General features: G+C 35.9%; 1 protein-coding gene across 1 annotated transcript in view; it reads right to left on the reverse strand.

The window, feature by feature from the left end:
- LOC148946655 (uncharacterized) overlaps positions 1-23,286 on the reverse strand; it is a 146,172-nt gene that overhangs the window by 109,789 nt on the left and 13,097 nt on the right. The window contains exons 2-3 of the mRNA XM_089096378.1: positions 9,205-9,290; positions 5,501-5,572 (exon numbers count right to left, since the gene is read on the reverse strand). Of these exons, the coding sequence (XP_088952504.1) occupies positions 5,501-5,572; positions 9,205-9,290 (158 nt within the window). The remainder of the gene's footprint in view (positions 1-5,500; positions 5,573-9,204; positions 9,291-23,286) is intronic.

Raw genomic sequence — 23,286 nt, forward strand, 5'->3', positions numbered from 1 at the left:
AATCTTAACATAACCCAGACTATTAAGTTTGAACCCTTGAGAGAAGAATTGAGCCACTTCCGCGAGTGATTATCTGGTGGAGACTACACACTTCTGTATGAACACTGGCTTAGATAATCTGTCGCTTCTATTTTCACTATACATTGATTACCGAATTTATACCTAAAAATTATTGCAAGACGTGAGTAGGGAAACAACCACCACACATACAACAAGAGTGAAGGAAACAATGGCAATCAGTTTCTAGAAGTATAAACCTCAACCAGTTTGAGCTGCTTAAAAACTCAAACACCATTGCTGGTGGCATAAAAGAAAAAGCGCAATGTGCTCGCGAAAATGTATTCCGTGAACTTGTCTTTATTCTAGCATAAATTAATATGACTATGATCGTTGCTATTACAGCGACCAGTACTCTTTACTGTAGACTACAAGTCTATACCCTTAGGCTATAAGCAGCCAAGCCTATTAGGATTAGGTTTCACTTGTTCGTCGCCTGTTAGTCCAAGCAAATTCAGTCCCAAATTTCGCATACAGGTCCAGTGGACTTTGTCAGTCACGCATCAACCCAGAATCAATCCAATCTTTCGTCCCTTAATTCTATGACTATCTACCTTAGTTTCGCCCTAGGAATGACATATAGACGGATGATCATGGGCGCCCATAAGCTGAATTCCAGGGAGGGCAAACCTCGTCAATACAAAAATATAAAAACAAGGCAGCATCATTCAGCCAGGGGCAGGGGGTGGGTGCCCCCATGCCCCCCCCCTTATGGGTGCCCATGTGGATGATAGATAGACTTGTCTGTCAACAAATGAAATGACATCATTTTATACAATCCTAAAAGGGCTTATCCTCAATCACTCGGACTATCTGTCTTGGCTTTTTTTTAATTCAAAATCATCAGACTGAATAGACTTAAATTAAAATCAAGTATGGAAGATCACAGATGCGTATTTATCTGTTTTTTGCATGTTTTATTCCCTATGGGTAATTGTATCAAACCAATGGTCTTAGGATATTGAAAGAGGACTCTTTCAAACCTCTGAAGTTTTTGTCACAAGTCTTTAAGAACGACTCTTGAAACACAGGGGACGTTTAATTTGAATACGAAGCTGTTTAAAGCATTAACAAATTTAGCGTAAAAAGCGGAGTATAAAGGAGGAGGTAACCCTTTTCATTTACGGAATGGTTTCTGTTAGTTTTAAGTTTTAATGTTTTTCTCTGCTTTAGTTGATAAAAACTTTTTTTTATTATTATTAAATCTAAAACAAAGAATGGACGCTTCCTATATCAGTTGCGAAGTAAGATTTGGACCGTTTTGTACAAAAAAAAGAAAAAAAATGTACCAGAACAGTTTTAGTTGTTGCTGTTTTCAAATTATCTTCTGTAATGACAATAATGTGAAAAGTGAAAGAAAAGAGACTACTTATACTTCTTTGTTACAGGATCGCTTGAATCCTATTGGCTTATTTTTGTGGCGTATTTTCAAAAGTCAATCAAATTATTCCTTATTTCTGGAGAAAAACAGCCTCACGTTGGCAAAAGCAGATTAGTAATGATTTAACTAATGCTGAGCAGGATTGTCACCACGGTCAGTTCCTAATGTGCTAAAAATTGCCTAATGTGCTAAAATTTTCGTGCTATTCAACGATTTTTGGTGCTACAGTCAAACAAAAATTTTAACATGTGCGACACACGCATGGTCCGTCTAAATGAACTTGGATTAGTTTTAGATCAATTTTTTGTCTGTTTTTTTCAAACTTAGGGCCAATCTTTCGAAACGAACACGCAAAAATGCGGTCCAGATTATATCAACTTTGCGCCAATCTTTCAGAAACAAATACGGGAAAAGGCACTCCGCACTTTTTGTTAATTCCTCTGCCTTTTTTCAGAATCTTCATTATTTTGTCCAAGACAAAAATAAAAAATTGTAGCACGAAAGTGTTACTCCAATGCTTCTAAGTGTTACTTCGTGCTACTAGGCAGCACGTGCTACAGTGCTACGCATGATGAAATATAGCTAAAATAGCGCTTTCGTGCTACAGGTGGCAACCTTGACGCTGAGCGACAAATTTAGGTCGTCTAGACTAACAAAGAAATTCAGTTTCTCGAGAAACAAATCACTCCACCTTCATTTTGCTTCTGAGTCTGGCGAAATTATTTTTAAACAACAAAAGCTTGTTGTTTAAGTCTACACTTTACTTCAAGATAAGTATTTTGTAACAGGAGTATCACTTTATTTACAGACAAATATGCAAAAAGTAAAAGCCAGAGAATCTTTTGGTTCGTTAGGGAAAATTTAGTTATTCGTAATAAAATTTGAATTTGAATTTAAACTTTGAAATTCAAATATTGTTTCTGAAACATACATTAATGCGTCTAGGCTAAACTTGTGTATTAAATTTATGTATTAAAATACTTTCTGTTAAAGTGTCCTCTTTTTTTATTCCTGCAGTGTCAAAAGTTAGTAAGTGTTTAGACAGTTTTAAAAATGTCATTTTTGACACACTAATTTAAGATTACTCTAATGACGTCCACTTAAACCCAGGGGTGTAATTCCGTCAAAATCCGGGAGGAGGTAAAGTTAGAGTTGAGTTGGAGCAGATTTTCAAAGTCATGTGAAAATAAGCGCAAAATGAGCCATATACCACATGGCTCATTTGCCATATATACCATGCCATATTGGCTCATTTGCCATATTTGCTCATTTGCAAATGAGCCATATATACCATATACCATGTACCACAAGGACAAAGGTTACTAAAGAAAACTAATCTGTTGCTGGGGATGCTTGAATTATGTAGGCCTATTTTAGTTTTGTCAAGATCTTTTAAAGACACTAAATCTCAGTTGGGGGGGGGGCAAACTAGGGTCTGGGGGACAGTTGATCCCTCCTTTTCTGTAGCAAATTACGCCCCTGCTTAGACCGTACCCAATTACAAAGAACTCTTTACTGTCTTGTATAATTTTTCTTCTATCTTCGCTGCCTTAGAGTCATCTGAGAAAGCCTTGTCAATTTTTTTATTACCTTGAAGCTTTTGCTTATTTTAATTTATAGACAACATCATCTTTTCCAGAGTGAGAATTGAAATTAGTATGACTCGCAGACTAATGACTTTAGCACATGCTTTGGATGTTTCTTGGCAAACGACCTGTTGAAACCGCCCCTCGAAAATTGTTGAATATTATTGTCGTTTTAAGGTTTATACTCTCTTGTTGAAATTCTTTAAATAGATCAATTTTCAGCCTTTTCGCCCTTCTTCAAAAATGAGGTGGCAGTTAGGGTGGCACCGGGAATAGGTTTCATTACCAGGAAGGATGGCTCAGGAAAGAACAGTCCTAATTTTTACGTGGTTGTGGTGTGGTAGAATAATGTTGATCAAGTTATTCTGGCTTAATTGGTTTAGCACCAGAGTAAATTTCGGACCAAAATGAATTAAGGATGAATTAGACTGAGTCTTAACATGGTTATTTCATATTTCTATATCTTGAATGCCTTTTTTATCCTTGTTTTAAGCGAATAAATTATGATATTACCCTAAACTGTTGTTAGAGTTATAAATTTATGGTATCCATTGAATGAATACCCTCTTTTTGACAAATCCAAAATAACAACCCAAAAACAAGCAGAACAAAATAACAAAAATAAGTTATAAAATTATATTAAAACCAATTTGGCAGTCGGGTAGACTTTGCATCAAATATTTGTATAACTGTTCAGGAAAGGGCTGCTACTAGCAATTTAACAATATCCTAAAATTATAATATCCCGAAATTCTAAAAATCCCGAGTTTTGAAACAAAGCCAAGATATTATTTAATAGCCTGAAATGTAATCTGAAAAAACTTTGAATTAGAAATACAATTACTTAATATATATCTGGCAATGTTTAATATAGGCTACTCTTACAAGGAAGAACCCAACCCCAAGGCCGATATTTGAAAATCTTGGGAGAATTCCCAAAGAATGGCATATTTGGTTTAGAATTTGATATAATACTACCCTAAATTGGTATATTGGATGCTGATTTTAAAACAAAATAAAAAATAAATTGGTCCACCATTTATATGTGTACCCAATCCCCAACCCCTTCTTGATGTTGTCCTACCGGGAAGGGTTACACGTACAATAAGCACTTAAAACTAAGCATGATTTATTGCTACAACCCTCCGCCCTTATACTTGATCTTTTTCTATTAGAGAGGGTTAAATGTGGCAAGGTTCACCCCGGTGTTTGGGAATGCATAGAAAACACACAGATAAACAAACAAAGCACAGTAGCAGTAGGGCAGAGACAAGCAGCGAAGCCTGTCGGACAGGCATAGACAAGAAGAAATGGTAGCCTTTACTCTTTGTGAGAAAAAACAGAGACAAACAGAATTCTGATTGGTAATTCCGTATTAACCAATACACACTCGAGAAGTGAAGTTAGGTTAATCCTAATGAAATATTCCAAAATATGATGAAAATATAATGCTTTAGTTTACATAATAATATAATTTGAGTTATTTATTTGCACATTAGGGGGGGGGGTTAAAAGCAACCTTACCACCACCCACCACCCCTAATGTGCAAGGTACTTTCATGATAAACCCCCCTACCGCTCAAGTTGTTCATTCATTGACGCATTATAGAACCAGTTTTTTCGTTAGTTTCTTTCAGCTTAGCGTGAGACAAGACAAAGAGAAGTGACAGGTTAGATGGAAAATATATAATTTGGGCTATATATTTGCACATTAGGGAGGGGGGGGTAAATTATTTGCAAAGTGTGAAGTTTGAAAACAATTCTTACTACAAAATATGCAGAATAATTGTACCTAACACATTATTCATGCAGACCCGCTATACTTTACCCCCTACCCTAATGTGCAAATATATAGCCTAAATTTATTTCTAAAGTATTATTTTATCTTACTTTGGAATATTTCATTAGGATTGAGCGTTAGAGAAACATATTAGAAGAATACTTGTATATCATACAAGTACCATGTGCAAATTTATATCCCAAATTATGCAAGTCCAGTGCATTCTGTCACCCGTCTTTTTGTCTTTATGCCTATAAAACTGGTTTTCTTAGATCTTTCATTCAGACAACTTCTCGAGTGTGTACTGGCTAATACAGAAGTGCCGTCTGGCTACCTACCATCTCAGCTAGTCGGGCTTTTTAGTTGGTTTCACACTTTTGGATTACTAAAATATACAAACAAATAGTTCCCTATAAATAGATTTTCCGTAAAGTTACAGACCCCAACCAATTATATAAAGAAAGATATAAACTAATAATTATAATGACCCTTGCAATTATTGATGATCAATGCAATTATTAAACTAATAATTGCAATGGTAAGATTTAAATGCGCTGTCGTCCCTAATTCTTACAGCGCTGTGCCCCTATTTTAATTTAGCTATTACTATGGATATCGAAATCACTGGGTGAACCTATTAGTTTATTTTTTGTTAGTACTTGAAAAACTCAAAGTTTAAAAAAGTTTTTCACTTACTTTCTTCTTCATAATCACCATTATATATATCATCATAGTCATCCTCTCCTTCTAATATGTAATAATCATCATCTGAAAATAAAAATTAAAAGTAAAGAGCAAAATTGAAACTTAAAATGAACAAAAATTATTACTTCACAGATTGTGTAAGACATAGGGTGCATATTGCGTCAAGATCATAATTAATTTTGATTGATTTTTTAAATGAAATTTGGTCCAAGTCACCAAATTTAAAAATAAGGCCCCCCCCAATCAGTAATTTATGTTCTACGTTTTTGAAATAAAAATTTATTTTTAATTCTAGTCGCGATTCGGATTAAAAACGGGCTGGAGATTATATGTCTTAACCGAACAGAAAGTTGAAAGAATTCTGTGCAGTTAAAACACTTAAGAATCTTCAGACTCTTGTGAAAGAATGTACTTTGTCATAGACGTTGTTTGATTTTCTTACTTATGAAAGATAATCAAAATTTTATACTTTTATAGGGACATCTGTAGTGCAAACCATACTACTTGACTAAAATAAAGTTTTAAGGGTCATGTCAATGCCTCTGGCGTTGACATGACCCCCCTCTCCCCACAACCTCCGGGCAACAGGTGTAAGTTATGCCAGTTTCCCATTGTTAACATATAAGATTTTTGCATTGGAAAAAGGGGGCATGTTTGATCCTGGGTCTCCAAAAGGGCTTAGGGTATTAATGAGGAACTTAGAGAAAATGTTGAGAGGGATACAGAACACAATCAAATCTCACTAAGTGCATGCTGGTTTTCAAAAGGGGGTATCAACAACATCTAAGGGATGCCGGAGGGTAGTAATTTCGAGCTTTCAGGGTATGCAGAGGGACAACTTGAAGAGTCATTGGGGGGCCATTTTTTTTTAGATACCTTCCATTTTATAGTTGCCACCTCCTGAGTAAAATTTGTTTAAAGCCATTTGCTCAACATAGATAAAAGGTCTAATAACTATGTCTCTGGGGATGCCTTGCCCCCCCCCCCCCACGGCTCCGTAACATTGGGAAATCCCAGTCATCATAAGGAAAAGGGGGAATATTTGGTTCTGGATATGTCTGAAAAGACCAAGGGTATTAAAATTTTTTCTAAATTAAAATACACTGTCTGCATCCAGTTTATCAAAAAGACGTATCTGCAATATATCAAGAACGGCTGACGGTAATAAGTTGAAATTTTCTGGGCATTTTGAAAAGTGGCTGGAGGACAACCAGTCCCCCTCCCAAGCCCTTTTTAGCTGCCCTCGAGACATATTTGGCAGCTAGCACTGCAATCACAATTTTGGACTATCCCGCTTAAAACAGGTCACCAAGACCGACACGATACCGAAAAATGTTAGCTCTAGGTGGCTAGTTGAAGACCGGATGTTTAAAATCTTTTTTTTACCTAGACGACAGCATTGCCAATGAGGTAGGAATGGACTGTTTGTGGTACAAATTAGATGTCCTGTTACAATGCGGTACATTTTGAAATTTTTAGTACAATGCAAGTTTTCCGGTACATTTTGGTTTTAATTGCTCTTATCTGACTCGGGTATCTGTTCAAGTTTTAGTTTATCGAAAATTTTCTTCTTTTTACGTCACATTTTTAGCCTCCAGTTCGGACGGTAGAACTTAATCTCTTATGGTACAATGTTAGTCGGAAAACTAGTACAGTATTTCAAAATGTTGGCAACGCTGCTAGACAGACAGACAAATTCGTGAAAACATTTTTCCTTGGTATTTGATTCTAACTTTTACTACTTAAATGACGAAATAGACGCAATTTTAACTGGCAATTTTAACATTTTAACAGCCAAAATTTTGAATTCTTCGAAAGTCTAAGATATTGGTAAGGAATTCTATCAAATGTGGAAGTACATGGACGACTTGTCGATCCTTGAAGTATGTCATAGGAATGTTGCAAGTGACCCCCTAGAAAACCTAACCCATATTTCGGATGAAGCTAAGAATCAAGATATAAAAGTAAATTCCGCTAAATCAAATATAATGACGATAAATTTCTTAAAATCCACTCCCGTTTTCCTAGACCCTATCCCACCCAAAAAGCTAGTGAAACATTTTAAACTCCTTGGTGTCAAAATTTCAAATAATCTTAAGTGGGGCATGCATGTTTCAAATATTGTTAAACAAGCAAATGTTTTACTATCCATATCGAAACTTTTAAATGAACTTAATTGCCCTAAGACGCATTCCCTCCGTGTTTATTTACCATTTGTTAGGCCACTATTGGAATATGTATGTCCGGTCTGTGTACTGGTATTCGCAACTTTCAAGTGAACTTAGCAACAAAATCGAGTCGGTTCAAAAGCGTTCGCTCAGGATCATCTATAAAGAAAGCAAAATTCCATACTTCTTTCTCCTTAAATCCGCATGCATTACTACGTTAAAAGAAAGAAGGGAACAAATTTGTTTGCATTTTGCTAAATTCGCAATTTCTAATCCCCGTACTGAGGACATCTTTCCCGATTTTCCCTACCCCATTAGACCCCGACTTCCCCGCTTAACCTCCTTGGCAATCTCAACGTATTCTCGGACCCATGCCGTTGCTGAGAGGTTCTGGAAAAGTTTTATCCCCTTTATTCTGGAGATAAAACGCCTTGATATTTCCTGATCTGTGTCCTGCACCAAAATTAACTCCTCCGTCCCTTATTTCAGTTGATGGTTTATGGTTGCAATAATCATGCCCAATTTATTTTTTATCTTTGGTCACTTTTATTTTGCCCATTTGTGATATTTATTTATGCTCTATTTCCTTGCTAACCTGGTCGGCGTCAAAATCCTTTCTTTAATTGTAAAAATTTCATTTTGACAGTTAATTTGACATTATTTTAAGTTTTTCTAATTTATAATATTTGACTTAGAATACAAATTTGGCGATTTTTTCTTTTAGCATGTGATATTTTTTTATCCCCACCCATTCTGTTTCTGTTTTTGCCATTTATTGCATAAAGTTCATTTTAGTTCTTGGACTTATCTTTTTTTGCATTAAATTTTCATTTGCCGTTTTTATGCCTAATTGGTGTTTCTTTTACTTTTGTCTTGCTACATTTTTTGTTTCTTTGTTTCGCTTTCTCTTTTTGGACATATGAAGCGAATTTGGCTCTATTAGTGCTTGTGATAGTCTTTTGAAAATAAATATTATCTTATCTTATAATCATTTTTTTTTTACGGATTAAAACTAAAAAACTTCAATCTACCCCCCCCCCTTAGCAAATGCACAGATTCACCACTGATCAAAATTAGCCCCCCCCTCCCTCATTACCTTCTCACTACTTTTCTTTTACTTTTGTCTTGCTGTATTATTTGTTTCGTTTTTTGTTTTGCTTTCTGTTTTTGGAAAAGGCTTATGATAGCCTTTTGAAACTAAATATTATCTTATCTTATAATCATGTTTTCATAAGAATTAGAATTCAAAAAATTCAATCCGCCTCCTTGACAAATGCATGGATTCACCACTGATCAAAATTAGCCACCCCCCTCTCCCATTACCTCCTCACTACTTTTCTTTTACTTTTGTCTTGCTATATTACTTGTTGTTTTGTTTTGCTTTCTCTTTTTGGACATATGAAGCGAATTCGGCTTTATTAGAGCTTGTGATAGCCTTTTGAAAATAAATATTAGCCTATCTTATACTAAAATAAATGCCTCAAGTAAGAGAAACAAGAAAATTAAGTTAGCTGAAACCCTACTTACCTCCTTGAGGTTTTCCTCTTGCAGGAGTGACTAGGAAGGAGGCAAGCAGTCCAACTAGGAGCAAGCCGTGTACTGTTGTCCACCTCCTATGGAAAATAGCACATATAAGTTCACAAACTCAAGCTATAAACCAAGCTAAGTACAACCAGGAATACCTCAACACCCCCTCTCTTCACCCCAAAAAAAGACGGGGAAGGGGGATTTGTATGCTATGGTTTAATCATCCTAGCATTGACTGTTTCTAAAAATTAGAAATGTTTGAAAGCCCCGTGGGCGGTAAGTTATTGACTTGTACCTTAAGCACCAACAGAGAGGAGAGCATAAGTGGTTAAAACCAGTCCTTCAATTGGATTTTGGCTGTTCATCCCCCCCCACCTTAGAAAATAGAAACACTAACAATATTTTAGAAGTATCATAGGCAGCGCAACAGCGCTGCCTAAGTAAAAAACAATGTTGGCACAATGTATTATTTTTTTTTTTTTTAGGCTTGTTTGTTTGTTTCTTTTTTTCAGACCAGGGCACTTCGTACCGAAGGAGTTGTCGTAGAAACTTCGAAAAAGGCTCATTCGATTGAAAGTTGGAAGGGCTTGTACCCTTTTCAATAGCAGAAAGTGATTGCAAGACAGCTAACACCCCTTTCACGCCCACCATTCCCCCAAACACATGGTTTTTATAGAAATTGTTGCCGTAAAAACTTCAAAAAGGGATCATTCGATGGGAAGTTGAAAGGGCTAGTGCCCTTTTTAATAGTTGAAAGTGATTGGAAGCCAACTATCCCCCCTCTCACGCCCACCATTACCCCAAACACAAGCAATCAAAATTTTGAGATATCTATTTTGTTCAACGTAGTTGACAGTTCTGGAAATTAAGTCTTTGACGATGATAATACCCCTCAGAGCCCTCAAGGCAAGGGTTGTAAGTTATGCCCTGGGGGCATATAAGGTTTGTATAGAAAGCGTTGTCGTTGAAACTTAAAAAAGGCCTCATTTGATGGGAAATTGAAAGGGCTAATACCCTTTTTAACAGTCGAAAGTGATTGGAGAGCAACTAACCCCCCTCTCGCACTCACCATTTCCCCAAACACTTCCAATCAAAATTTTAAGATAGCCATTTTGTTCAACGTAGTTGAAAGCTCTGAAAATTATGTCTTTGAAGATGACAACCCTCCCCCACCCCTATGAGCAAGATTTGTAAGTTATGCCCTGGGGACATATAACTTTATAGATAGCGTTGTCGTAGAAACTTCAAAAAGGGCTCATTTTATTGGAAACTGAAAGGGCTAGTGTCCTTTTTGAAAGTCGAAAGTGACTGGAGGGCAACTAACCCCCCTCTCATGCCCATCCCTTCCCCAAACACATCCAATCAAAATTTTGAGATAGCCATTTTGTTCCACGTAGTTAAAAGTTCTAAAAATTAGGTCTTTGAGGATGACCCCCCCCCCCCCACAGCCCTCAGTGTAAGGGTTGTAAGTTATGCCTTGGGGGCATATAAGGTTCTTATAGAAAAGGTTGTCGCAGAAACTTCAAAAAGGACTCAGTCAACTGGAAATTGAAAGGGCTAGTGCCCTTTTTATAGTAGAAAGTGATTGTAGGGAAACTAACCCCCCTATCACGCCCATTATTTCCCCAAACACATCCAATCACAATTTTGAGATAGCCTTTTTTTCAATGTAGTTGAAAGTTCTGGAAATTAGGTCTTTGAGGATGACAACCCCTCACAGCTCTCAGGGCAAGGGTTGTAAGTTATGCCCTGGTTGCATATAAGGTTTTTATAGAAAGCTTTGTCGTAGAAATTTCAAAAAGGGCTCATTTGATTGAAAATTGAAAGGGATAGCGCCCTTTTTAATAGTCGAAAGTGAATGGAGAGCAACTAACCCCGATCTCACACCCAACGTTTCCCCAATCACATCCAATCAAAATTTTGAGATAGCCATTTGGTTCAACATAGTTGAAAGTTCTGGAAATTATGTCTTTGAGGATGAACCCCCTCCCACCCTCAGGGCAAGGGTTGTAATTTATGCCCTGGGGGCATATAAGGTTTTATAGAAAGGGTTGTCGTAGAAACCTCAAAAAGGGCTCATTTGATTGGAAATTGAAAGAGCTAATGCCCTTTTTAATAGCAGAAAGTTATTTAAAGGCAAGTAACCCCCTCTCACGTCCACCATTTCCCCAAACACATCCAATCAAAACTTTGAGATAGCCCTTTTGTTCGATGTTGTTGAAAGTTCTGGAAATTAGGTCTTTGAGGATGACAACCCCCCTCATAGCCCTCAGGGCAAGGGTTATAATTTATGCCCTGGGGGTCTATAAGGTCTTTATAGAAAGCGTTGACGTAGCAACTCAAAAAGGGCTCATTCGATTGGAAATCGAAAAGCCTAGTGCCCTTTTTAATAGTCAAAAGTGATTGAAAGACTTGGCATTTTTATAGTGAAGATCGATGTGGGTATAATGTATTATTTTTTTTTTAGTAGTTCTATTTTCATGTTTTTTTAAGCCATTTTTACTATACCTTAAACATTGTCAGATATTTTCTTGATAAAACGTAGCTGTATTGGCCTCAAGTGTCCCAATTTTCAGCGAGTTGCTAGTAGTAGTAATAGTAGTAGTATTTAATGTTTTTGCATGCCATTCAAACTATAATCTATAAATTTTCTAATATTTTCTTGATGAAACGTACTTTTGTTGACCTCAGATGGCTTAGTAGTGCAGTAAGTTGTTAGTACTAGTAGTATTATCATGTTTTTGCAAGCCTTTCTTGCTCTATCTTCAACAATTTCAGATTATTTTCATGATAAAACGTATCTGTATTGACCTCAGGTGTCACAGTGAGTTGTTAGTAGTAATTCTGTTTTCATGTTTTTTCAAGCCTTTCTTACTATACCTTCAACATTATCAGACATTTTCTTGATAAAACGTATCTGTATTAACCTCAGGTGCCTTTATGTTACAGTGAGTTGTTAGTAGTAATTCAATTTTCATGTTTTTTTGTAAGCCATTTGTACTATAGCTTAAACATTTTCAGATATTTTCTTGATAAAACGTACTTTTGTTGACCAAAGGTGGCTTAGTAGTACAGTAAGTTGTTATTACTAGTAGTATTATCATGTTTTTTTGCAAGCTATTCATACTATACCTTAAACATTTTCAGATATATAATTGATAAATGTATCTGTATTGACCTCGGGTGGCTTTATGTTACAGTGAGTTGCTAGTAGTAGTTCTATTTTCATGTTTTTCGCAATCCATTTGTACTATACCTTAAATATTTTCAGAGTAAAAATTGTGTATGTCTCAAAATGGGATAATGATTATTCTACTGCTTATTAACTATGTGACTCTAGTACCGAGAGAGAGAACATGATGAATTATTTTATGAAACTGATTCAAAAGATGAAACGTATATTGAACCTGTAGGTGACACCCCATAAATAATAGTCTTTTTTAATATCCCTACGCTGACTTTCCTCTCCCGATCAACTTTCTTCTTTTGGCTCAGTGACAAACTATCTGCCTTCATTTCCATTAATAACTCTATTCAATTTTTTTTTCAAACTCATCTTAAAAATATAACTTCACCTCAAATGTCCTTCAGAACCCGACCCGCAAAAATAATAAAAAATATGATAAAAAGGCTTAAAACGAACAAAGTTTAAACTCTGAAGATTCACCTGAAATTTAGTTTCTTTTTTTAGTTCGCGCTAGGAACAAAGAACTATTCAACGTTTTGTAAATAACTTTCAAATTGTATCTGGCCGTTTAATTTAGCAGATCGGTCAAAAATGTGTTGAAAATAGATGTTTTCGATGTGCATAATTTCTGAAAATGGTGGTAATTTTCATTTTAATATTGATTTTGTTGTTGGATGTTTGCATGAGCAGTTGAAGTGGAAGTGCCTAAGGTTATTAAATAGAAAAGTCATAATGAGGAAACATTTTAGACCACGGGGGACTTTTAAAAAGATAACATTCTAAATTGTCATATTCATAATGTTAAGCATAAAAGTGTCAGAATTGATTGTTCAATCCATTCGCTTGTCTAAGTCCCGAAAAATGAGGTCTGATATGACGTTCTGATAACTTTTTTCTTACACATTTATAACTCTTAATGGAGCCTCTATATTGAAAATTGGGTGTGTCCTCAAAAAGTTGGTGGTTAGGGAGAGGGGTCCCTTGGAGGTTGAGGTCCTTGATGGTTAGGATAATTGGTGCTTACGATCCTTGATGGTTCATACCCAGAATCGTCTCTCTAGTTGATTTCTAAGGATTTCCAAGGATTGTTCTGAATTTCTTTATTAAGATTCTTTTCTTGGCATCTACATCTTTATTAGTATTAACTTTTTAGTATACTAGAATGCTAAAGCATATTTTATATTGACAACACTGCTAAAATGGTACTTGTGTATTTATACGGAACATAGTCGAGAAGTAAAGCTAGGTCAAGTCACAAGGTCATCTTGACACCGATGACTGTATTACTTTCACGACCATAGCCGAGAAGTAAAGAACTGCTATCTTAGGTTGAAGCGTAAACAATATAAACAATGTCTCAAGGTGGAATTGTGACATAACAGATAATACATAAGTTGATTCCGACAACATCCTGTTACATAAATTCATGGTAAATTCATTGGAGGTGAAGTGATGTAACACCAGGTCGGATTCAATGAGTGTGTGGTCTTGTACTGGGCGTATTGTAGCCCTCTGATTGGCCTAGAAGGAGTCAAAAGATATCCGAGGGCAACTAGCCCCCCACACACACCCTTTTTTCCCCAACCCTATCCGATATAATTTTTATAATAACCATTTCATTAAAAATAGTTCAAAGATCAGATAAGAAAAATTCCTGTGTCGACAGAACCCACCAAGGCCCGGAGGCATGCGTTATGAGTAATGCTCTAGGGGCATATATAGTTCTTATGGAAGGGATGCTTTTATAAACTTTAGAGAGGGCTTATTTGATTGGAAATTGAAAATTCTTTTTCAATTTCTAAGAGCCAAAGGAGATCGGAGGGCAACTAACCCCCCTCTTCCACGCCCTAAATGCATCAGATAAAAATCTTGAGATAGACATTTTGTTAAAAATAGCTCAAAGTTATGATAAAAAAAAACTCCGGTGTCGACACAGCCCCCCAGGGCCCGGGGGTAGGCGTTGTAAGTTATGCCCTGGGAGCATATATGGCTGTTATGGAAGGGATGCTCGTACAAGCCTCCTAGAGGGTTCATTTGATTGGAAGTTGAAAGTTGTAATTCACTTTTTAAGAGTCAAAAGTGATTGGAGGGCAGCTAGCCTCCCCCCCCCCCACACTCCATTTATTTTTTTCCCAGAGGCACTTCATATAGAAGGGGTCGTCGTATATACTTCAAAGGAGGCTCATTTGATTGGAAATCGAGAGTTTTAGTGCCCTTTTTAAGATTCAAAAGTGATCGGAGGGCAACTGGTCCCCAAGCCCTTTTTCCTCGATTACATCTGATAAAATATGAGGTAACCATTTTGTTAAAAATAGTTCAAATATCATATAACAAAAACTCCTTTACGTACGGTCATTTCGTTAAAAATTGTTCAAAGGTCAGATAAGGAAAACTCCTGTGTTGACAACCCCCCCCCCCCCCAGGGCCCGGGAAAGATGTTTTAAGTATTGCTCTTGGGGCATATATGGTTCTTATGGAAGGTGTTCTCGTATAAACTTCGGAGGGCTCATTTGATTGAAAATTGAAAGTTCTCGTTCACTTTTTAAGAGTTAAAATAGATCGGAGGGCAACTAGCCCCTCCCGCCCTCCACGCCTTTGGGTGTATCGGATGGAAAACCCGATCCGATAAAAATTTCAGGTGACCATTTTGTTAAAAATAGTTCAATCATTAGATATTGAAACTCCAGGGTCGACACAACCCCCCTGGGCCCAGGGACAGGCGTTTTAAGTTACACTCTGGGGATATATAGGGTTCTTATAGAAGGGATGCTCGTATAAACTTCAGAGAGGGCACAATTGATTGAAAGTAGAAGGTTTTAGTTCACTTTTAAAGAGTCAAAAGAGACAAAAGCTTAATTAGTCCCCACACGCCCTTTTTTCCCCAAACCCATCCGATAAAAATTTTGAGATAGCAATTTTGTTAAAAATAGTTCAGACATCCGATTATAAAAACTCCAAGGTTGACACAAACCCATTTTTTCACTTTGATAGTGTTACTTTGAAACCAGTTTTGATAGTTTGATGAATATCTGATTTTTTTTTAAGTTTGATTTTGAAATAAAGAATTTTTAAAATTTGAAATTTTTTGCAATAAAAAACAATCAATGTAAACAAACATATTGGCGCTTTTACTGCTTCATTGGCGCTTTACTAAAAAATATATGCGTCTTGAACAGTCTTGGAAAGCGTAAATAACATCAAATTGAATATTTGATGTATAATGATATTAATTGTGGAAAGATCCATCGGTTCAAGAATTTATTTCACTGTAATTCTATTTTTATTTTCAGTGCTGTAAGAACTGGAAAAGAAAATATATGTGATATAATTCGTTTTCAGTTAAGCGTCAATTACGCAGTAGGCTTTTGGTTTTTTATTTACAGTTAGGAAAGGAGGCAGTAACCAAACACTTGTTTGTAGGGAAACTATATTCGTCTTTAACAACTTTAAAAAGAGCTAATAAATTAAACTGAATATTTGATGTATAATGATTTTTATTGCTGAAAGCTCATCAGTTTAAAATGTTATTATAATTTTAATGTTTATTTTCAATATTAAGTACAAACCGAAATATTTGTTATAAAATTAGTTTTCAGCAAAGCGCAAATGACGCAGTAGGTTTTAGACTTTTACAGTGAGAGAAGGTGGTCATGCCCAAACTCTTGTTGCGGTGATTTTGGTCAGTTTCAAGCTTGATTTACATATTCAATTTAAGTGTCACTCGTTTTAAGGTTTATTTATTGATTTACATTAATATATATTGTATAATTGTTTGCATTGATTGTTTATTTAATTTCTGTTCGTTTTAAGTTTAATGTATAATTCAATAGGAAAATATATTTTTTCGTTTTAAGCTTGATATTCGTATTCAATCGAAGCATTACTCGCCTTAAAATATATTTATTCATTAATGGTATTACCCGTTGGATGTTTTTGCTAAGATTCCTCATTTAACTTCTTGTCGTTTAGGGTTTCATTTATTCTTTAATAGTAATTTTTGGTCGCTTTAACTTTGAATTTCAAAGGTATTTGTATCTGCTGAGCTTAAGTTTAAAATGGCTTTTACTTTCCTTTGAAAAACTTATTTGTCGGAAAGTTTTTTTAATTAATAGTAGAAAGTGATTCAAGGGCAACTAACTCCCCACTCAAACCCACCATTTCCCAAAACACATCCTATCAAAATTTGAGATATCAATTTTGTTCAACGTAGTCTTAAGTTCTGGAAATTAGGTTTTTGAGGTTGACAACCCCCCACAGCCCTCAGGGTAAGGGTTGTAATTTATGCCGTGGGTGCATATTACAAGGACTGAAGGACCTAGGTGGTGTTCATATTATTGCTCTTGTGGAGTCGTGGCATAGTGACGATACAGTACCTTATTTTGAAGGATACTGGGTAGAAAATGGTGCGCGTAAACCAGCAAAGAATATGAGATATTGTGGAGGTATTTTGTTGTTAATTAAGCAAGGTCGTTTCCGTAAACATTCTCGAATTTCTAGTGCATCGGAGAATATTATATGGGTTTGGATTCATCTTGATAGTGGCAAAAGTTTGATTTTAGGTGCCGTGTATATTGCCCCCCAGAATAGTTCGTATGTATTAGAAGTGACATGGGATTTATTAGAGGAGGAGCTTAGGCAATTGCGATCACGTTTTGATAAGGATTATTTAATGCTTATACGGGAATATGTAAGGAGATTAATCAAGTTTCATTTGTTGATACGCCGGACCTGATACCTGATATTTAGACATCTAGACATCTAGAAGGAGCAAAGATATTGAAAGAAGGGTTAATTGTTGGGGTAAAAGCCTTCTGGAACTGTGTTCAGATAATGCATTAGTGATTGGAAATGGAAGATTTGGGAAGGATGGGGAGGAGGTTGAGTTTACCTGTCTGTCTGGGACAAACCCTAGTGTAATTGATTATGTTTTGGTTGGTACCGAGCTCGTGGCCCTGACAGTTGATGTTGAGGTTCTTAGGGTTGTAGGCTCTGACCACTTACCAGTTGAGATCAAGCTTTGCCTTGGAAGAGAAGTTCCAAGGAATAAAAAAGGTGATAATCCTGCTAGTAGGGTTACAAAGGATCTTTGTTTTCCAGGGAAGTTTTTAAAGAAGGAATGAAGTAAAGAGGAGCTGGAGTTGATGAAAGAGGAGTTTTTGAGGCTTGAAATAATTGAGAAAGTGGAGAGTCTGCAGGATGAAACAAGAGATATAGATGAAATTTTGGAAGATTTGGGTTTTGTGATATATGAGTGTGCTCGTGTGTCAGAGAAACCAAATATGAAAAGGCAAAATAGTTTTTTGGATGATGAATGTAGTTCTTTTAAAAAGGACCTGGAGGAGTTATTAGATTTGGTAAATGCTTGCTCTGTAGAGGAAGAAAGGCAGAGTTTATTTTTTAGGGTTTAAGGAAAGGAGAAGGGAATATAATAGGCTAAAATGGAGGAAAAAACAGGAGAAAATAAGAGTGGAACAGAAAGAGATAGAGAAGGCTTATATGGTAGGGGATACAAAGACATTTTGGTCAGGAATAAGGCAGGAGAATAGACAAGGAAAAGGCCAATTACAAGTCCCTGAAGCTGATACTTGACCTAGTTTTCTTGACAGTATAGATGAAGATTCTAGTGGCCTTGATAGTGAAAAATCAAGTGTTGCTCCGCAGTTTCCGATGAAAGAAAAAGATTATGAGTTAGTGAAGGAGGTAACCTCAGAAGAAGTTAGGATAGTAGATAAGAAGATGAAGGGAGGATCAGGGCCAGGAATAGATGGTATACCAGCAGTTTTGTTAAAGATGTTTCTTGGTGTTTTTTTTTGCTAGTTTTAGTGAATATTTTTAATAGAATTATAAGTAGTGGTGTATGGCCTTCCCTATGGAAAGTATCGATTATGGTACCTCTATTTAAGAAAGGTAGTCCTAGTGACTATGATAGCTATAGGTTGATAGCATTAGCGCCTGCACTTAGTAAAATTTTAGAAAAGATTTTGGATAATCGGTTGAATGAAGGGTTGGAGGGCTATGGGGTAATTAAAGAGGAGCAGGGGGTTTCAGGAAAGGGTATAGTACGTCGGATAGAGCATTTGTGTTAAGTGCACTGACAGAGAAGTATGGATCAGGTAGAAATAAGCTGTATGTTGCGTTTCTAGACTTAAGAAAGGCATTCGACAATGTAGATAGAGCTCTCCTTGAAAAGTGTTTAAGAGATGTATGTCTACATTTAAGTTTTATACGTGTATTTGTTGGTATGTATTCTGGGACTAACTCTATGGTCAGGGTTGCAGGTTCGGGATTTTCCAGGCTATTTGACCTTAAGAAAGGAGTGAAGCAGGGCAGCGCCATGTCCCCGAGACTGTTCGGTTTGTTTTTGAATGATATGGTGGAGTTTCTGGAAAAAAATGGGCTCCAAAGCTGTGTTTTGAAAAAATTAATTTTTCGGTGTTATTATCTGCGGATGACACTGCATTGGTGGCGAAGTCGGCTGAGAGAAAGCCATCATAATCTGACTAAATTGTAAAAATAGCAAAAACCATGACTTTTGAATAATGGTAAAAGTAACGAAGCATTAATTTTCTTTGTGTAAGGAAAACAAACCCAGGATTAGATTTGAATAAGAATACCCTTGATTAAACAAGGTCCATAAAATGCAAATACAAATAAACTGGACCGCTTCAAACTCGAGAGGTAAACGGCTAGAATATTACGCGACAATAATCACATGACAAAATATAGAATAAAAAAGGGTTCTTGAATAGAGAAAGCGAAAAAAAACTTTTTGAACAAAGAATTATTATTAGGATTACATCAAAACTGGTCTCTGGCCAATGGGAGACAAGAATGACAAAATAAGACAAAGCTTAAAATAGGGATTCGGGAACGGAAACGGGGTAGTCTTTTTTTTGGAACTAACAACGAGTAAGTGTTTTACTTTGTAATTAAGGTAGGCTACCACTGTCTGTCTGAATTCCCCTTGAAGATAAAATTAAAATAAGAAGTAAACCTCTAAAAGATTTCTCTCACTTGGAGATAACTTTGATACGTATGTAGGAGACAAGAATAAAAACTAGTGCTGAAGTCTAACATTTTACTATAAGTTGGTGATTTGGGTTTATAATTCGGTAGTATTTTCACTTAGCCAAGGCTTGAGCCATTTGGACAAGAACAGCATTTTTAAGGTTAGAATAAGCTAAAATTAATTTCTTCCCAGAAATTTAAAACTTGCAGAAGAAGCTTTGAATAACCCAGGGTTCAAAGAGGGGAAGGAACCTTAACCAAGAAGTCAACGTTAGGAGAGCCTTTTGTGCTTCCCTTTTTCGGTCTAGAGTTCCTTGGAACTTAGCTTGATTTTATAAAGACCTAATACCCAGAAAATTGGAATTATTTGACAACTCATTACTCCCCCTTATCCAGTCTTCAGACGTTTATACGAAGGAGAACCCTGTTCCCTTTTTAATCATTCTTTCAGTTCGTTTAACCCGTACCCACTGTTTATGCAAAGGTTTCCTCAATGTTTATACAGATAGGTTAGGGAAAAAGGGAATAATATTGTCAATCTAAGAATTTCCAGACCTTTATGTCCAGATATATTCAATTAAGAGTTTTCCTTGCTAAAATTAAAGCTTATTAAATGTCCAAGGATCACAAACCCTTTTTTTTACTAGAAATAATAATAGGATGTCTTGGTTTGGGTTAATGTAAATTGGAACAAAATCTAGTACGGTTATTCCTAGCTTAGCTCAGCCAAGAAACAATAGTTTGAACTAAAGGATTTTTAATACCCCAGAACTCAAGCCTTGACTAGCTATTCAAGTGTAACTCTTTTAATTAGAAACATTCGATAGTCCAGAATTAACTTAATCATTTTCTTTTCGGTAAACATTTGTGGATTGAACAAGTAAACCATAGACATCAGACCTAGAAGAGGTTTAGAAGTATTCAAAATAATTAGAATTAGAATATTTTCCTTTTTATTTCTTTTATAATATACATCGGTTATCATTTAATTCTTAGTACCGATCTCACCAGAACGCGTTAGTAACAACGCACTACTAGATTTTAGCCCCGATTGGAGGGTCAACCTTACAACTGGTCGCAGCGGTACTCAATTTTAGTGCGAACTTCGTTTAAGTGGGGGAGGATTAATAAAATTTTAAAAATTTGGTAAAATTTAGTCCTCTGTCCGGCACAAGAAAGTGTGTGTTCAGTTTTCCAAACCTATCAGAGACAGAAAAGTTTGAAAAAGTGTTCATTCAAGAAAATTTTTGACCTTAAAGGGAAGTTCAGACAGCCTTTCATCTTCCTAAGATTCGTTCTTTCTTGTCTTTTTCTTTCTCTTTGTTACAAGTTCTAGTGTACGTATCATCTGAAGCTTGTTTAAATCTTTTTTAATACTAGTGTCATAGTTTAATAATCTTCCAAAGTGTAATCATACTATTAGCTTTGAAGGTTAATTTAAATTGAGATATTGAACTAATTCTTACGCAATTTATAAGCTAACTCATTTTAGTAGTTTAAAACAATTTAAAGGTTCAAACCGTTTCCCACATTAAGAGTTTATAAGGAGCAAACAATCATGAGTTCAAATGAAAACAAAATCAAAGAGTTAGAAATTGCAGTACAACATGCACAGTCTAGAATAAACGCTCTAGAAGGGCAATATAGAGATGCCACAGTCACAAGTAGGCTTCAAGACCTATTTGTGGAGCAAGCGCCTACCATCTCGTTACTGACATATCCAAATGAAATCCATTCATGGATTACCACCCTTAAACAAATACAAAGGAGTTTAGGGAAAGATGATATTGCTATGATAAATCAAGCTATTTGTTATACACGAGGAGAAATACAAAGATTCGCAACGACCTAAGACATTCCTAAAATAGAATATTTAGACCATTTAGAAAGACTTCTAAAAGAAGCCTTTTTACATGAAAAACCAGCAGCACAAAAACTGCAAGAGCTCCTATCCGAGAAACAAAGGCCATCTGATTTGGTACATCAATTTTACTCCCGAATTAGTAGAAAGGCACTAGAGTATGCAAAAAATGATCCTGGTATAAGGGCAGATGACATAATTGTTAGTATTTTTAAATTTTGTATGCTCCCTTCAATTGGAAGGAAAGTTCATGGACAAACTAAAACAACAGACGACAAAGATGAATTATTAACGCTGGCAAAGAGATTTGAATCGATTGATTTAACGTATAGGGACTCCTCAGACATGTCTTTGGGAGCAATGGTGGTTGACTCAGGAGTCACTATCACGGACAAGACTAGGACTATGAAGATCACTAGCACGGAAAAGACTAGGACTATGAAACAGGAGTCACTATCACGGACAAGACTAGGACTATGAAGGTCACTAACACGGAAAGACTAGGACTATGAAACAGGAGTCATTAGCACGGACAAGACTAGGACTATGAAGGTCACTAGCACGGAAAAGACTAGGACTATGAAACAGGAGTCACTAGCACGGATATGACTAGAACTATGAAGGGCACTAGCGCGAAAAAGACTAAACCTGTGAAACAGGGGTCACTAGCACGGACATGACTAGAAATGTAAAGGTCACTAGCGCGGACAAGACTAAGACTATGAAACAAGAGTCATTAGCACGGATAATTGGGAGGGGTTCTGTTCGGAGGATGAATGGGTATCTAATCTCGTTCAAGACGTATTTTTCAGCCAACAAATATGTATTAATGAAAAAAAGGCCCGAAAGGTCCAAGCAGCATAATACAACAAAAAAAATATTAGAAATCAAAATCTTACCTAATAATTTAGTGTATGTCATTCAAGAGTGTTCATAAAAAAAAATTATTCTTATAGGAGACCATATCTAGTGGTAACGGAATTATGTGAAAACGTCCTTTTGTTACAAGAGTTAAAAACTTATAAACGACGGTTAGTAAATATAAGACAACTTAAAAAAATAAACAAGGAAGTGACAAAAAGTTCAATCTAAATAAAAAGGTTAGTAAAGTAAATAGAAACAGTCCTTTCATTTCTTCAAGCCGAAAATAAAAGTTTCCCATTCATTGTTACAGATCCAGCAGACAAGCTTAGAACAATTTTCGAAATTTAAAATTCACTACCAATAGGCTATAGAATATCGGTTAATTAAAGACCCTACGGCTTAGTGGAACTTTACAAATCAACTAGCTGCAAAGTGGCGACACAACAATTGAAATTGTTGGTTATTTGCGATTTTTCAATATCAAATAAACAAGATGGGTTCAGAATATTCGAAATGTACAACATTCCATTCCCAGTGTCAAACACTTCGTATTTCTTTCAAATAAAAAACGAGTTTAAATTTTGTGAGTTAAGTAAAGATCAAACGAGATATTTCTTAGAAGATTACAATATAGAAAAAAAATGTAACTTAAAGGGTATACCACTATTATGCAACGAACCATTTCTTATTAAAAGCACACAAATAAACTCCTGCAGTTTAGCAAACTACATGGAAAATAATACATTAATTAATAAAGTATGTGCAACCAAAGTTATAATGGAAAATAAAATCTTCATTGAAAAAATTGGAAGGGAAGAGTATATAATAAGAATACATTTCGAATGCAAAACAGAGAAAAACAGTAAATTCACATATATAAAGGGCAGCTCAGTAGTAGAATTGCCAGAAGAGTGCTCTCTAACTACAGAGATGCTAAAAATAAACAGGATGTATAGGGGACAGATTACAAAAGAAATGGCACCTTCAAACATATCTATAATTAGCCTAAAAGGGGACCTCTCCATAGCTGGAATAGAAACCGAATGGGACAATGAATTTGAAGATTTAATCTCTATATATTTCCAGAACAGCTCCAAGACGCAGATTGGCATAGCTGAACTGAGAAAAATACAAATTTCCTTAAGAGACGAAAGAGGAAGGA

The sequence above is a fragment of the Artemia sp. Qi Xiang Cuo genome, chromosome 11 (genome assembly GCF_049724085.1).
Source record: "Artemia sp. Qi Xiang Cuo chromosome 11, ASM4972408v1, whole genome shotgun sequence".
NCBI classification, from domain to species: Eukaryota; Metazoa; Arthropoda; class Branchiopoda; order Anostraca; family Artemiidae; genus Artemia; species Artemia sp. Qi Xiang Cuo.